General features: G+C 50.5%; 2 protein-coding genes across 2 annotated transcripts; one reads left to right on the top strand and one right to left on the bottom strand.

The window, feature by feature from the left end:
• Window positions 1–4,311: 4,311 nt before the first annotated feature.
• Window positions 4,312–8,084, top strand: ldlrad2 (low density lipoprotein receptor class A domain containing 2). Its single transcript, XM_068742979.1, has 5 exons — window positions 4,312–4,405; window positions 6,176–6,661; window positions 6,760–6,909; window positions 7,033–7,173; window positions 7,780–8,084. The coding sequence occupies exons 1-5, from the start codon at window positions 4,312–4,314 to the stop codon at window positions 8,082–8,084; spliced, it is 1,176 nt and encodes a 391-aa protein (XP_068599080.1).
• A 2,774-nt stretch (window positions 8,085–10,858) lies between these two features.
• Window positions 10,859–14,675, bottom strand: nampt2 (nicotinamide phosphoribosyltransferase 2). The gene is made up of 11 exons (XM_068741959.1): window positions 14,473–14,675; window positions 13,276–13,411; window positions 13,081–13,184; window positions 12,869–12,997; window positions 12,602–12,760; window positions 12,370–12,500; window positions 12,062–12,287; window positions 11,816–11,935; window positions 11,437–11,577; window positions 11,153–11,278; window positions 10,859–11,078 (listed from the first exon to the last, which is right to left on the bottom strand). The coding sequence occupies exons 1-11, from the start codon at window positions 14,518–14,520 to the stop codon at window positions 10,902–10,904; spliced, it is 1,497 nt and encodes a 498-aa protein (XP_068598060.1). The 5' UTR covers window positions 14,521–14,675; the 3' UTR covers window positions 10,859–10,901.
• Window positions 14,676–15,315: the final 640 nt, after the last annotated feature.

The following is a 15,315-nucleotide window of genomic DNA, read 5'->3' as shown; positions in this document are numbered from 1 at the left end:
AATTCTGAAATGAGATTGTTAAAGCAAACAGCCAGACTACTGGAGAGAATATGGCGCTCAACTAAATTTGAGGAGTCCTGTTTAATCTGGAAAAACTGCCTCAAAATGTACAGGATGACGCTCCGTTTGTTCTAGTGTTTGTAGTTCAGCTAGATGGCATCTCAGTGTCCACCAGCACCACTGTCAAGAATCTGGGGGTAATCTTTCAGGACCTGTCCTTTCAAGTCCTTGAAAGCACGTTTCAAGGACTGCGTTCTTTCACCTTCGGAATATTTCAAAGGTCAGGCACCTGCTAACCCGAAAAGACGCAGAAAAAATTGTCCTTGCTTTTGTGACTTTCAGATTGGATTACTGCAATTCCTTACTGCCCGGCTGCCCCAAAAGGTCTATTAAACATCGTCAGCTAATCCAGAACGCAGCAGCTCGTGTTTTTTTTATTTTATTTGTATTTTTCAAGTTTACAAGAATTCAAAGAATATCAACAACAATAACAACAACAAAAGTATATATACTGTATATATATAGACATAAACACTTGTGAGGGTAGGCAGCTCGTGTTTTGACGGGAACCAGACTGAGAGAACTCATTTCCCCTGTTCTGGCGTCTCTGCATTGGCTTCCTGTTAGGGAACGAATTGAAGCCCTCAACAACCAGCCCCCTTACCTTACAGAGATGATTATCTCATATTGCCCCACTAGAACCCTGCGGTCCAAAAATGCTGGCCTGCTCGTGGTTCCAAAAATATCCAAGAGCAGACAGGGGGGCGGAGCTTTTAGTTATCAAGCTCCTTTATTGTGGAATCAGCTCCCTGATTCGGTTCGTGAGAGAGACACCAGATGTTCAAGAGTCGACTAAAGACTTTCCTTTTTAACAAAGCTTATAGTTATCGATACAGTAATCAATATACTGTCAAGGGCCAGCGACGGCGGCCCTGTGCTCTGTCTGCCCTTGCCGTTTCAGGACGGATCACACTAAGACTGGGGCCAGTCTTGCCCGAGTCTTAGTTTTGCGTGTTTTAGTCCTGTGACGGTCTTGGCCGCCGAAGCCACGCCCACCCCGTTTAGGCGGGCGTGTTGCATTTGATTAATTTGTGGGCGTAATGAGTTGAGGTTAGCAAGTGTGGTATGGAGACCCTGCTTGTCTCAAACATCGCGATGTCTCTCTCCAGGCCTTTCATGGTAACATCTAGTTTATCCCTGAGGGCCTGATTGGTCTTGTTCCCTCTGAAGTCGATGAGTCTTTGGTACTCGCTGTTCATCCTTGTCAGCTCTAAGTTCAGTTGTTCCAGAATTGCCTTGCGTCTCTTTTCTGGCAAGTGTGTCTGGTCCTCATTTTGCTTCATCGTGGCCTCCTGCTCCTCCTCAGCCCTGCGGCGGGCCTCGAGTCGCTTTAGCAGGCACTGAGGCAGTTTCTCAGAATTTGACTTCTGGTATTTGCCATCAGGTGCTACAGGCGCCTTCGTTGCAGCGACGGCGGCCTGTGCTCTGGCTGCCCTTGCCGTTTCAGGACGGATCACAGGTTTGACGTCTGCCCGTTTGGGAGCAGGTGGTTTCCTTGTTACAGGCGCCTTCGTTGCAGCGACGGCGGCCCGTGCTCTGGGTGCCCTTGCCGTTTCAGGACGGATCACAGGTTTGACGTCTGCCCGTTTGGGAGCAGGTGGTTTCCTTGTTACAGGCGCCTTCGTTGCAGCGACGGCGGCCTGTGCTCTGGGTGCATATATGCATGACATGAATAATCGTAGTCTTGTGCTGACAAGCAAGTGTGGTATGGAGACCCTCTTTCTCTTTCAGGTCCTTCTGTCCGTGGTGCTGCAGAACTTGGAGCTACTGTGTTGCGGTTTATAACTGCCCAACTGCCCGGATATTTCATCGAATGCAATGGGGTCGCTCTACATATTCTTTGCTCAGTCCTCACACCTCTCGATCCTATCTTCCCTTTTTATGGATTCATGTATTACTGTGATCTTTAGTTCTGGTTTTTAGTTGTCGCTCCAGCCAGTCTTGCCCGAGTCTTAGTTTTGCGTGTTTTAGTCCTGTGACGGTCTTGGCCGCCGAAGCCACGCCCACCCCATTTAGGCAGGCGTGTTGCATTTGATTAATTTGTGGGCGTAATGAGTTGAGGTTAGCAAGTGTGGTATGGAGACCCTGCCTGTCTCAAACATCGCGATGTCTCTCTCCAGGCCTTTCATGGTAACATCTAGTTTATCCCTGAGGGCCTGATTGGTCTTGTTCCCTCTGAAGTCGATGAGTCTTTGGTACTCGCTGTTCATCCTTGTCAGCTCTAAGTTCAGTTGTTCCAGAATTGCCTTGCGTCTCTTTTCTGGCAAGTGTGTCTGGTCCTCATTTTGCTTCATCATGGCCTCCTGCTCCTCCTCAGCCCTGCGGCGGGCCTCGAGTCGCTTTAGCAGGCACTGACGCAGTTTCTCAGAATTCACAGGTTTGACGTCTGCCCGTTTGGGAGCAGGTGGTTTCCTTGTTACAGGCGCCTTCGTTGCAGCGACGGCGGCCTGTGCTCTGGGTGCCCTTGCCGTTTCAGGATGGATCACAGGTTTGATGTCTGCCCGTTTGGGAGCAGGTGGTTTCCTTGTTACAGGCGCCTTCGTTGCAGCGACGGCAGCCTGTGCGCTGGGTGCCCTTGCCGTTTCAGGACGGATCACAGGTTTGATGTCTGCCCGTTTGGGAGCAGGTGGTTTCCTTGTTACAGGCGCCTTCGTTGCAGCGACGGCAGCCTGTGCTCTGGGTGCCCTTGCCGTTTCATGATGGATCACAGGTTTGATGTCTGCCCGTTTGGGAGCAGGTGGTTTCCCTGTTACAGGCGCCTTCGTTGCAGCGACGGCGGCCTGTGCTCTGGCTGCCCTTGCCGTTTCAGGATGGATCACAGGTTTGACGTCTGCCCGTTTGGGAGCAGGTGGTTTCCTTGTTAAAGTACAGGACCGGCCTATGATCTCAGGTAACGTGCACTTGCCTGATTGCTTTTTCAAGTAATTGTCTGGGGAGGGCTTCGCTAGCTGTGATGGTCCAATCGTCTTCATCAAATACTTATTTGGCTGCTCGATGGGCGGGAGGCGTACATGCCGCTCATTGGTCATTGTATGAACACAAGCACCTTGTCCAGCGGTCCTCTTGGTGGCGATCGGTGGAAGGACGTTTGCCTGCCTGACTTCAGGCCTATGTCTGGGCTGGGCCTTCCAAGGGGTTATGTCACGCAATACTCTTGCCCAGGTGACTTGTGGGACTCCGCTGGGCGGCGTCCACATACCCGGTCGATGTAAGCAGGTCGTTTCCAAAAGTGGCAGGACTTCCTGTCTTCTCATACTTTTGTTGCCGCTGCTATTCTGACAGTGTTTTGAAAACTGTTGTTCTCCTTGGTTCATGTTTGAAGTACTCATCACGTTTCGTACTTTGTTCGTTGTAAACTCGAAACCTAATGCACATTTATATATATCACACATATTTACTGCACATCAAAGATAAAAGCAGTTCCAAACCTCTTTTGATCCTTTGAACTAACTATCGGACAGATCAAAGCAGGATATCTCAAACCGTTCTGAATGGATTTAAGTGATTTATAGGCCACAAAGTGTGTGCAAATGGGATAGCACAGGTATAAGTACATAAAACGATTATATCTTATTAAAATGATAAAATGTTCTTCGGTGTAGTTCATTTGGCATGACAAGTAACATGACAAATACATCAGTGTTTTCCATAATGTTGCAAAATTGGTATTGGCCATAAAATAAATAAATAAATAAAAAATCCTTTAGGGTTGGATGTCTTCTATTAACAGTCATTTTTGTTTCCTGAACAGAAACTGGATTTTATTTTGGGATTAAAGGACACATGCACCTCTTCTTTTACAACCACCAGGGGGCAGCAGCGAACTACATTTATGTTTATGCACCGAGTTGATTACAGAATACAGAACATTTGAAAGCACAACAAGCTGCTGCTGCGCGAGTGTTCTAAGAGAACACGTTCAGGTCAGCTGTAGGAACAAATAAAAACAAGTCGTTTTCCTGTAATAAGCATCAAAGTAATAGTGATTTTGTGATTGAGGTGAGTCATTACAGCTGATTTGTTGGCTGTTGTCATGGTGATGACAGGACACGTGAATGGACGCCCGGGAAGGGGGGGGGGGGGGGGGGGGGGTTCTAGTGGAATAAAAGCCAGAGAGTTTATGATGGAGCACCGAGGAGGACCGTGGACTCTTCCTACCCTCTAGTGATCCAGTCCACGCGGGGTGAGGATGACTTCAGGGTCTCCTGTGTGAGCTGACCGGACCGGACCGGACTCCTTGTCTCAGCCCGGATGATGGAGGAGGTGGAGGTCTCCCAGCAGCGTGTGCTCCTGCTGCTCCTTCTGCTTGGCCTGACAAATCCTTGCTGCTCCGCCATCGAGACCGGTAAGACTTCAGCCAGAGGCCCGGACCGGGTTCTAAGTGCAGTCCTCCAGTTTCCTTTAACAGCCTCCAAGCATTTTCATCATGTTTTGTTCCTGATAAATACATCTTATATGTTTGTTTATTACACAACAAAGTTCGAAGGAGCCTGCAAATAAACGGTTTGTGTTCATAATTCAAGAAATTATTTTTTACTCGTGATAGAAATACTTTACCGTCGACTTGAACAGGAAGTGATGGAACCGTTTGCTCTTCCTTCCTGTCATCCGCTGCTTCCATAATGTAGGCTAAGGATGTTAGTAGAACACATGGATGGACGACGGAGCTGCTGTCCTTTTCCGCACAATGCAGTCTCATAGACGTTTGTCGCTATCCGGGACCTGTCCCGGGGGTTTGCTCTCTGAGATTCAGTTTACAAGAGTAAAGTTTTAAAGGGGTTGCATTTTCAGCCGACAAAATCTTTACTGGGGTTGTGCTTTCCTCTTATCACCAGTGTTTTGGACGGCGTCCCCTATGGCTTTTTGTTTGCTGATGTAGTTTAGAGGGGATGAGCTGTTTCCCACCAACAGGGCCTCCGGGGCTTTGGGACATTCCTGCAGCTCGGTGCAGAAGGATCTGCTTGTCTCCCAGGGAAACAGCGCCAATAAAGTCCAAGGGTGGTCTTAAATCTTCCTCATTATTTGGCCTGCAGCCCAGAGGTAGGGGGTGGTGCAGCCGGATCTGCCCACCCATATGTCCCGGTCCTGCCTGTGGATTAGCAGAAAGCAATAGTGAGCAGAACGGGTCCAACCGTACGCTGATGACACTCTCTTCTATGCTATTTAATTAGTTCCCTTCTTAACACCGCGTCCAGAGGCGGAGCATGTTAAGTTCGATCCCGGATTGTCCTCTTGTTTACTTTAACATTTCATTGTGTTGTGTATTCATGTATTTTATTTTATTTATATTTAATTTATACCTCTGATGTGCAATCCAGATTCTACAGGGTTGTTCTTGTGGTCCAGGTCACATGAGGGCCAGCCTATCATGTGCTTGTTGGTGTATCGACATAAAATGGGCAAATTCGGAATAAGGGTTCCGCCTCAGGACAGACAGTCTCATCATATCACACCCGTTTCCAAAACACCACACTCTCCAAATGGAAGAGCAAAACCATCTGGAGAGAAAGCCTGAGTGGAGTCAAACAAACCTCCTCGAGATCAGAGTTGTCCCTGACAACAATCTGTCCTAGTCCCAACCTCCTCTGAGACTTCCAGGAAGGAACGCCGCAATGCCGCATGCCGCATTGTTCACCCAGAACAACAGTGGTTCTAACAGGACTAACAGGACTGTCAGCAGGAATACACAAAAACTCTGAGGAAGTTTGACATGTGGCAGGAAACCAGATCCGGATAAACGTGTGGATTTACCCCCCCCCCCACTGAGTTGTATACTTTATAAAGTAGAATCTCTGGTACTATTTGAGATTATGTCATAGATTTAACATCAGAAAAGCTGATCTTTGACCTTTTCGATCAATGTCAACCCTTCTACTTTTTATCCATGTACGTGAAATGTTCTCTGATTGGTGCGTTTCTGCTTCAGTTATGTCACACGCATGGTTTAAAAGACTCTAAACTTCTTTATTGTTCCCCTGCAGCAACGAAATAAAAATAGCAAAAGATATTATGACCGGAGCATGTTGAGACACCAGCCCAACCCCTCCATGATATTTTATTTATAGGAGACAATGATCCTTATACTGTTGTTTCTCCTGTGTCTTTTCCCCGTCAGTAAACGTCGTCGACTTCTGTGGCCAAACGATCCGAGGCGACGGCATGATTGTCAACTCTCACGAGGAATCCAAGAAGTACTATTTTGTGACCATGGGGACCGACTGCCACCTCACCATGCAGGCCATTTCCCCCAAAGACAAGGTCCAGTTCCAGTTCCGCTTCTTCTTGGTCTACAGTTTACTTCGAGTGGCCCCTCTGAGCCCGGCCCCTGTCTTCCCAGAGTCCCCTCGTGGCTCCGCCCCTCTCAACCCCAGAATGGATCCCACATCTGGTGAAGGTTCTGTGGACCCGTGCCATGCCGGCTCATATATCCAGTTCTATGATGGCCAGGACAGGGGCTCCCCTCCTCTCGGACTTCCTTTGTGTGGGAAGAGCCCACCACGACCAGTGCTGTCCACAGGAAACTACCTGACCCTGAGGCTGGTGACCCGGGGGACACAGCCCAGAGTGGACTTTGTGGGGGACTTCACCTCCTTCAGACTGGGTGAGAACGACAGACCCAGATACCATTGACCTCCACGGTCCAGCTCCGACAACTGACTACCATACTTCCTCTCTTCTACCTCAACTGTCTTCTTATAGGCTTTAATCAATCAGAGTGCAGCGGTGAGCCGTATTTCAGCTGCAGGAATGGGAAGTGCATCCCTATCAGTCTGGTGTGTGACAATAAAGGCATCGACAACTGTGGGGATGGAAGTGACTTGGAGGAAAACCTGATGACAGGCTGTAAAGGTCGGTAATTTTGTCAAGTCTGGTATTTACATTTTTATTATTTAGAGTCTTCAGAAGAAGATTTTTGAGTTTTAAGGTCCTTTTATCCCATTTAATAGCTGTCCTGAATGTTTCCTTCATTAGCAGGTCAGCTTCTATCTCCTGAACCTCCACCATCAGTGGCAACCCCACCTGCATCCTCTGAGACACCACCCACAGCACCAGTTTCTCCACATGTGAACTGCAGTGGGCCGAACAGCGCTCCCAGTCCAGAATCGGTAACAGGTAACCATTGTGACTGGTATTAATACAATCCCACAGTCGGTTGACTGGGAAACAAATGAACTGCAGGTCTATTTGGATGCAGAGTGTCTTGATGACAGGGCATAAAACTAATGGTGACTATTGAGTTGTTAATTTCACTTTAAGACTCGTAAAGCAATAAATGGTGATGGATTCCCACGGCAGGCTTTTGAGTGATCTGTCTCTACTCCAGCATCGGAGGAGCAAACAGAGACTGTCTGGACCGGCTTGCCAGGTTCTGATTGCTTTTAAGATCCGGCCAAGTGCAGCCAAAGAAAGCCGCTATTCTTTTCCTGACTGTTGAATGGCGGGGAGCGCGGGGGGGGGTATTAATCCATTTCCATGAAGGCTGAACACGGATTTGTCCGTGGTTGTATTCAGCTCACTCTTTTCAGAGTGTACATATTTTGAGCGACACAACTCCAAAATAACTTTTTTCCTCATGACAACAAGTAGGTCACGGAGTAACGCATCCGAGTCAATTCAGCCACGCCTTGTCTGAAATAAAACTCACCGTCCTGTGTCTGTAATTTACCGACTTACCCTTCTGAACCTCCAACCCTGACATCTCACTCCTCCTCTCCCCAGACTCCCCCGTCTCCCTGTCCCTGCTGGTCATTTACATCCTCCTGGGCGTGGTGGCGGGTGGCTTGGTGCTCTGTTGGTGCTGCTGGTCGCCCGGCTGGTTCCTGTGGCGCGTCAGCATCTGTCGCTTCTTACCGTGCTGCTATTCAGCCTGCGCTTCCTGCCAGCTCTGCGCCCGGAGTTGTACCCACAGCAAGGAGCACCGACTGGCCAAAGTCACCCCGCACACACCCGTCAACGGGGAATGCATGGGCACGGCGGCCCCCGCTGACGGCGTGGAGGAAAACGCCACCATGTCAGGAGTCTGATGCGACGAGTGGGCTCAGCTGATCTGTCTGGGCGTATGGACATGTGAGCAGAGCGTGTTGGTGGCGTGCTGACGTGTTCGGTGAATGACTTGGACACGTCCTGTATTAGGCAGCTCAGAATGAACAGCAGCTGGACTCATGACGTCTGACTAGCAGAGCAGAGCTGGACAAGTTTGTTTGGAGCAGCGTTTGGGGCACTGTCACTATGGCGATGCCGCCGGGAGAAAGTAAAGTAGGGTACAACGTGACTACGGATGGTATGAAAAGCATGAATGTACCTGAAAAGACAGGATTTAAACAAACATTTCACCCTAAAATAAAAACTCTACTCACCTCCAAGCTGGTGGAAAACCCGAGCTTCATAGACAAAATGTGTTGGACAAGACTCCTACATGACTGAAGAAGACTCCCACATGACTGAAGAAGAACCAATTCCAAACACGCAATGGGTTCTTTCTTGCCACATGTCCAACATCTGACTAGTTTATAGTCCGGATCAGCCCTTTCAACTATTTCATGATGGCACCGCATCACAGCGAGAGTCCAGTTGTTAGTGTGAACCGCTTTCATTCGTGTCTTTACTTCTGTCTTAATGTTTAATTGAGCAGTGGACGCTCCACAGTTTGGACTGGGAGTCCCGCTGAGGCCCCAGAACCACAGGTTGACCCATAGGGTGACAACAGCGGTTCTCCTCTGGAGGAGTTCCTCCCGGCTGCTCCTCATACACACCAACAGGACGGCCGAGCATAGCGTCATTCGGCGCCTCGCTAATGAGTTCATGGTCATTCGGTTCAGGCTTCCAACATGCTGCTGTGTGAACAGAATAAACTTTCACGTCTTACAAATGAAATGTGTATTTATTAATGAGCTGAAGTCAAAGCATTGATTAACAATTGATGGACTGTAGGATCATTTAAAGACAAGCTGAGGCAGATAGGATGACATGAATGCATTTTAATCCACGGACAGGTAACGCAGGGATGGAGTCGGTGCTCAGTTTTCATGAAACGTGTCTAATATGTACAGAAACGATGCCTCATCCTCATCTTCATCATCTGTCCACGGCCGCAGCCTGTTCTCATAAAAAGTCAAGTTTGTTCTTGAAGTTCATGAGAGGAGCAGGGACGGGAGATTCTACTTCCAGCTTTTACCCAGATTGATGCCCCATCTGAGGAGCGGCTTGTGTTCATAACCTTTCCTCGCTCCATCAGTGTGTTGTGTGAGTACGTTACACGCCGCCGGCTCCTTCAGGTTTTTGAACCCGTGCCCTTTTTGAAGCATGAAGCCTTAAACAAGCAGCGTGTTCCCGACCCCCAGGTTGCCGGGCTGCAGCCCGGTCCAGTATGCAGACTTCTTTCTGCTGAAACTGTAAAAGGATACACATCTGTACACCCATCACACACACACACACACACACACACACACACACACACCAAGCACAATATACGGTAGATGGACTCGACTTGCTCAGAGGAACGTGCGTCACTCTCCGGTGAAGGTCAGCGCTCCAGCTAGATGTTCTGACCCGATATGGGTCCCAGTGGGTCCAAGTTCAGAGTTTCACCTTCATTTATAGGCAAACAAATAAGCACAATATGTATATTTCTAGATATATAGACATGTATATGCGCCCTCGTTGCTAAGCAACACAGCAAAAACATCTGACCCGGACGCTCATAAAACGACACGTGGCTTTGATCGTGTTTATCCTGGACTGGTCATGGGTTCGGGCGGGACTTTGATGGTGAAAACCTCCATGAATGCTGGGATTTGTAGGCGGAACATTCTCGGAACCGACGCTGGAGTGGCATTGTTTGGCTTCTGGGTCGGAACGGGACGCGCACTTAAATCACTGCAGACAATTTGAGAAGAGCTGAATCAGTTCCGGCTTCGACTCGCAGGAGGCAGCAGAGAGCAGAATGTTTATCGGTTCTGTCATCGAGCCTGGTTCTGTTCATTACCTATGAATGGACTCTAACAGTCACTTATTAGTTGTCTGTTTTAGAACTTTAATACTTTATTGCTATTAGAGATTACTCTAAACATTCAAACGCTGTAGTCTGATTTACGACGAGCGTGTGCAGAACACAGAATAATGAACACTGAAGCATGACGTGAACAGAGTTAGTTTATTAATCAGCTTTTATGCATCAGAAACATCTTCGTATAAAAAGGACACCCTGGCTGGACTCTGTCCTGCAAGACGCGTCTGTCTGTCTGTCGGACCGGCGGACTTCCCCCTCCTGATCGCATCCACGGTTGGACGTGACCATCGTAGAACCACCCAGGTTCTGATTCACAAACGTCGCAATAGGGAGAATCTAATGTGGGCCGGAAGTTCTGATCCGTCTCAGGTAGACGTCCAGGCGTGGTGACTTCCTGTTCACTGGCCTGAGATCAGCTGGGAGTCACTCACGTGGACTTTACGTAGTTTCTGACATGATGGATCGAGTCCCGAAGATGAAGGTTCTCCGTCACCCGGGTCGGGTCAGGGCGGATCAGAGATTGTACGTGTGCTTCAACAGCGAGTCTCACTCTAACAGCAAAAAGTCGTTCACAAAAATAAAAGTGTGTAAAATGCGTCATTCCAGCATGTGGTGGTCGTGTAGAAAATACTTTCATCATCATCATCATCATCACCATCACAGGATGTGAGCAAACTCACATGACACTCTGTGCGTGATGTAATCAGTACTCCATGCAGCGGCTGGCAGTGAAGGGGGCGGGTCTGGGAACAGCGTTAGCGCCGGCCCCTCCCCTCGGACACGCCCCCCCCCCCCCCCCCCCCCCGTCATGCTCCACGAGGCCTTGGGGGATCTAATGGATGCCATTGATGTGGTTCTTCAGCACCTCCTGGTGCTTATGCAGCGCCTCCCGGTGGTTGTGCTCGGTGGCGTTCGCCTCCTCCTCCGTCAGCCGGGCGTTCTTCCTGATCTCCTCCAGGGAGTACTCCTTCACCAGGCTGCCGTTCTCAAACACGGTCACCAGGAGGTCCTGCGGGGACAAGGAGCAGACGAGTGACCCATCCATCCACGGCCAGGCACCAGATTAAAAACGCTGCTCCTGACCTCCTCGGGTTTGCCCGCCCCTCCCTCTATGGTCTCCAAGGAGCCGTCGGAGTTCCGCCTCAGTGACAGCCGACCCCTCTTGGACCCCTTGGACGGGTCGGTCACCGGCTGTTTGTACACGTCCATCTGGGAAGCAAACGAGCGCAGCGCTGCCAAGTTTCAGCGTAAACAAGTCTGACTCCTCCTTCTAAAACTGGACGCCGACCTTTAATCTGCACCCGGTAAACAAACGGGCTTTGCCAGCTTCGTCGGCATGCGGGTCGAGCCAGAACCCGTCCACTCACCCCCCGGCCGTTGGTCTCCACGTAGCTGCACTTGAAGGCGCAGCTGAGCGTGTCTCTGTTGAGCTTCTGAAGCAACGCGCTGCCACAGCCGAAGAAAACGTTCTCGGCGCTCCAGCCTTCATCGCTCAGCTTCGTCAGAATCTGTGGGAAAACACAGAACTTGTCACTCCAGGGTCCGACGGGCCGAACCGAAACCGTTTCATCACAAACCCGGCGCGTGTTTGTCCGCACGTTCTCCAAGCGCCTCGGGCTTGAGCGTCCTCTGTGAGAACGAAGCACCAAGTTGTTCTGATCACCCAGTACGTGAGCAGAACCAGAGCTACCGCCTGAAGAACAGAACCCAGACCCAAACCCCCCGGGACAGAGACGCGTTTCTCACCTCCCCCACCGATGTGAGGTCGATGCCGTCTCCCTGGATGATCCGCAGGTAGGGAGGCAGCACCTTGAATCCCAGCGAGTTCACGGAGCAGCCGAAACACTCCTCCAGGATCTTCATCACCTGCGAGCGGCACACCGACAGAACTATTTATGGACGTGAACCCACGTCAGGCCGACCCGGTGAGCTATCAACAAGGAGAAGCGAAGCGGAACGCCGGTTCTGACGAACCCGGCTCCTGCCGGTCACCTCGAGCAGCGTCTCCGCCGGGTCTCCGGAGTCCGGCCGGATGACCAGACACGAGTTCTGGCTGCGCTCCATGACCCGCTCCTTCAGCTTGTCTCCCCAGATGTGTTTACAGGCATTGAAGATGTCGTAGCTGTCGCTGACCACCGACACCGGCCCGGTGGAGAACTGGTCCAGAACTCTCTCAAAGGCCTCCTTCTCCCTGCTCCTCCCCCAGGAGATGATGGTGCTGGATGACAGGAAGAACCGATGAACTCCTTTACGGCGCCACACACACACACACACACGCACACACACACACACACACAAACCTGTGCTCAGCTGCAGGGATGGAGAATCCGGCCATCGGGCAGCCGTAGTATCGCTGAGTCATCCTTAGCCCGGCCACCGTGTCTGTGCTGCAGAAGTTCACCAGGTGAGCCGCTCCACCTAGAGCTGCAGACTGGCGCGGGAGTTCCGGAACCATGAATGATGACATCACGACAGCCTCCCTGGACGGAGGGGCTAATCACAGATGCTAACGTGCTATGTGCCTGTCCCGACCTCCTGGGAGGAGACTCCTCTGTAGCCGAAGTCGTGCAGCTTCAGGTCCAGGCCTTCCACGCTCCCGGAGGTGGCCTTCAGGTGCTTGGCCAGGATCTTCTTGAACCCCCTGGATACGGTGGCGACGGTGATGGGGTACCACATCTGGACCAGCATGGTCTACAGAAGTACACAGAGGGGAAAAACCCGGGTCAGGCTGACCACGGAGCCGGCCGGTGCTCGCTCGCTGTCGTTGTTGTTGTTGTTGTTGTTGTTGTGTTTGTTTACCTCAATGTAATTGGTGATCCAGTAGAAGCTGGGATCTGTATTCTCCACGGTGAACAGCACGTTGCCTCTGGGGACGATCTTCCCCTCCGGGACCGCTTTGATGCGGATCGGGAGACGCCCGTCGTGTTTCTGGAAGAAGCATTTTGGGGTTTCGGGTTAAACTCAGGGACCTGCGAGGAGTCGGTCGGCCGCCGCCGGAACGCCGAGGATACCTCGAGGACTTCTCTCCAGCCGTCTTCGTAAAACACCGCCTGCTTGAAGTGCAGCTGGTAGAAGACTTTGGCCTCCTGGATCTTCTCCTCCGTGATCACCGGGCCTTTGGACAGAACACGGCAGCCTCACCAATAAATCGCCATCTTGTATGACGCGTTTACGGCGCAGGTGGGGGGTGCGTTTGTTTTTCTTACCTGCCAGGTACTTCTTCAGCAGGTACTGGAGACCGAAGAACACCACCTCGCTGAACGGGGAACCTTCCTTGCGTCTGCATTCGAAGTAGGAGTAGATCTTGCTGATGTTCGGAGGGTACTGTTTGTAGTGTGTGACCTGTGAACACACACACACACACAGCGTTAGCATGCTGGCGTTAGCATCTCAGGCGGTTCTGATGGCGTCCCTGACTAGTCACAGGTAATGCAACCTACACTTAGAGTTGAAGACAAAGCGTCGTGCGGCGGCGGCACCATCATCAGTGGCGCCGCCGCCGCCGCTCAGCGAGGACACTTATGTCAAACTGGAAGTCTGGACATGATTCCGAGACGTAGTCCCAGTCTGGGACGCTTCCAATCAGTGTCAAAGCGAGCCAGGAGGACGTTTATGTCCACGTCGCCACCTTGTCCAGCCCGACCACGTGATGTAACGCCATCAGGTCCGGACGCTCGGGTGTGTTTATTCAGCCCAGAGCAGTTTGTTCCCGTTAACTCCACTCTGATGCGGGACGGACGGACGGACGGACGGACGGAACAACGGGTCCGGGACGCCGTTTGTTCCTTATCGTCCCGCAGCTGTGACTTTGTCTGTGTAAAGGACGCACGCAAGAAACGAGGGCGTTGCATTCATACGGGAGCGCCAAGGAGTCTTTGTAATAACCAGCTGTAATTACCATGTTATAAGCATTTATTAATATCAGGGCTAGGCAGGTCACCTGATCAGGTGTGAGAATGAGATGGAACAGAAACATATTCAGAGGTCCGGCTGGCCCGGTCCAGAGACCTATGTGTTCATGTTCATTAATCTAATGTGACAATGTTCTGATGGATCAGTGACCCGGTCCAGTCGGAACCTGATGTAATAAAAACAAAGAAATGTGTCACAGATAAAACAGGTATATGAAACTCAGCCATTAAACGTTCTCATCTCTACTCAGGTAAGGCTTCGTGGGCCGAACCGGGTCCGAACCGGGTCTCTGTCGAACCCCATCTGGCCCTGCCGTGTAGGGTTTGTTTAGAACACACGACACAATGCAGCGTTACGCAATCACTGCCGGGAACTGCGAGGCTTCCCGTTAACACCGAGCATCGGTCCGGTCGTTCCTCTGGACCCGGCCAGAACTATGATTCTAATTTAAATAGATTCAAATTAAAATGCTGGAAGAAAGGTTCGCTCACTTTGTAAGAATCCGTGGCTAGCAAGAAATTGAAGTCCTGCGCTGCCATTGTTGTTTCGGTTCGGGTGAATGGATGTAAAAACGTCACTTCGGTCTCCCCTCGTAGCGACACAACGCAGACCGGAACCGGCAGCGGAGACAAACAGCTGGTACCGTCGAGTTATCACGACTTTAACTCCGGGATTGTTCCTGCTCGCTCACAATCAGCCGTGAAACACCGATGAAGCAACCCCATGGTGACAACAGACAGACACATGGGGGAGGGGGCGGGGATGGGAGAAAGGGGCGGGCTTAAGGCGCGAGGCCACGGACAGGTCCGCCCACCAACTACGTCAGCTACAAAAAACAGTAAAAAAGTACAGAAAACATCACAAAAACGGCAGCATCAGGAGTGGATCCACAGATGTGTGTTAGCAGCAGTAAAAGTAATATAATCACTTTATATTAGACATGAACCAACAGCTGACTTTGTCAACACAGCGATCAATCTTGTCAAAAATATAACTTCCGCTATATCTGGCCTGTGATTGGCTGAGGGAAACTGCACTGTTCGCTGAATGGCCAGCTACAGACCCACCTAGGGAAGGTTCCATTTCAGAAGAGGTGGGGGTGGGGGCTGTTTTCTACACAATTCAGCAAACCCATTGCTTTTATAATGCATTTAAATAATATTCATTAAATATTAAAGATACGCTGGACTATTTTCAGGGTGAGTAATAGTTGCATAAATGGATGAAAATCTGTTATTTAAAAACGCACGCCCCCCTTCACTCCCCGGTAGTGGATAGTGCGGTCCGGGTTGTAGTCCGCGTTTAGCCTGATCCGAACCAAGTGGACCTGTGGA

This window comes from Brachionichthys hirsutus, chromosome 8, assembly GCF_040956055.1.
Source record: "Brachionichthys hirsutus isolate HB-005 chromosome 8, CSIRO-AGI_Bhir_v1, whole genome shotgun sequence".
In the NCBI taxonomy this organism is placed as follows: domain Eukaryota; kingdom Metazoa; phylum Chordata; class Actinopteri; order Lophiiformes; family Brachionichthyidae; genus Brachionichthys; species Brachionichthys hirsutus.
Note: the sequence above shows the minus strand (reverse complement) of the source record. Positions and strands in the feature narration are given on the sequence as shown.

Excerpts from the sequence above, each read along its gene's own strand:
- nampt2 (XM_068741959.1), bottom strand. The coding sequence starts at position 14,520 with ATGGCAGCGCAGGACTTCAATTTCTTGCTAGCCACGGATTCTTACAAA. Across the intron at positions 13,185-13,275 it reads GCTGAAGAAGTACCTGGCAG|GCCCGGTGATCACGGAGGAG; the intron begins GTAAGAAAAACA and ends TTCTGTCCAAAG. Across the intron at positions 12,761-12,868 it reads GGATCACCAATTACATTGAG|ACCATGCTGGTCCAGATGTG; the intron begins GTAAACAAACAC and ends GTACTTCTGTAG.
- ldlrad2 (XM_068742979.1), top strand. The coding sequence starts at position 4,312 with ATGATGGAGGAGGTGGAGGTCTCCCAGCAGCGTGTGCTCCTGCTGCTC. Across the intron at positions 4,406-6,175 it reads CTGCTCCGCCATCGAGACCG|TAAACGTCGTCGACTTCTGT; the intron begins GTAAGACTTCAG and ends TTTCCCCGTCAG. Across the intron at positions 6,910-7,032 it reads CCTGATGACAGGCTGTAAAG|CAGGTCAGCTTCTATCTCCT; the intron begins GTCGGTAATTTT and ends TTCCTTCATTAG.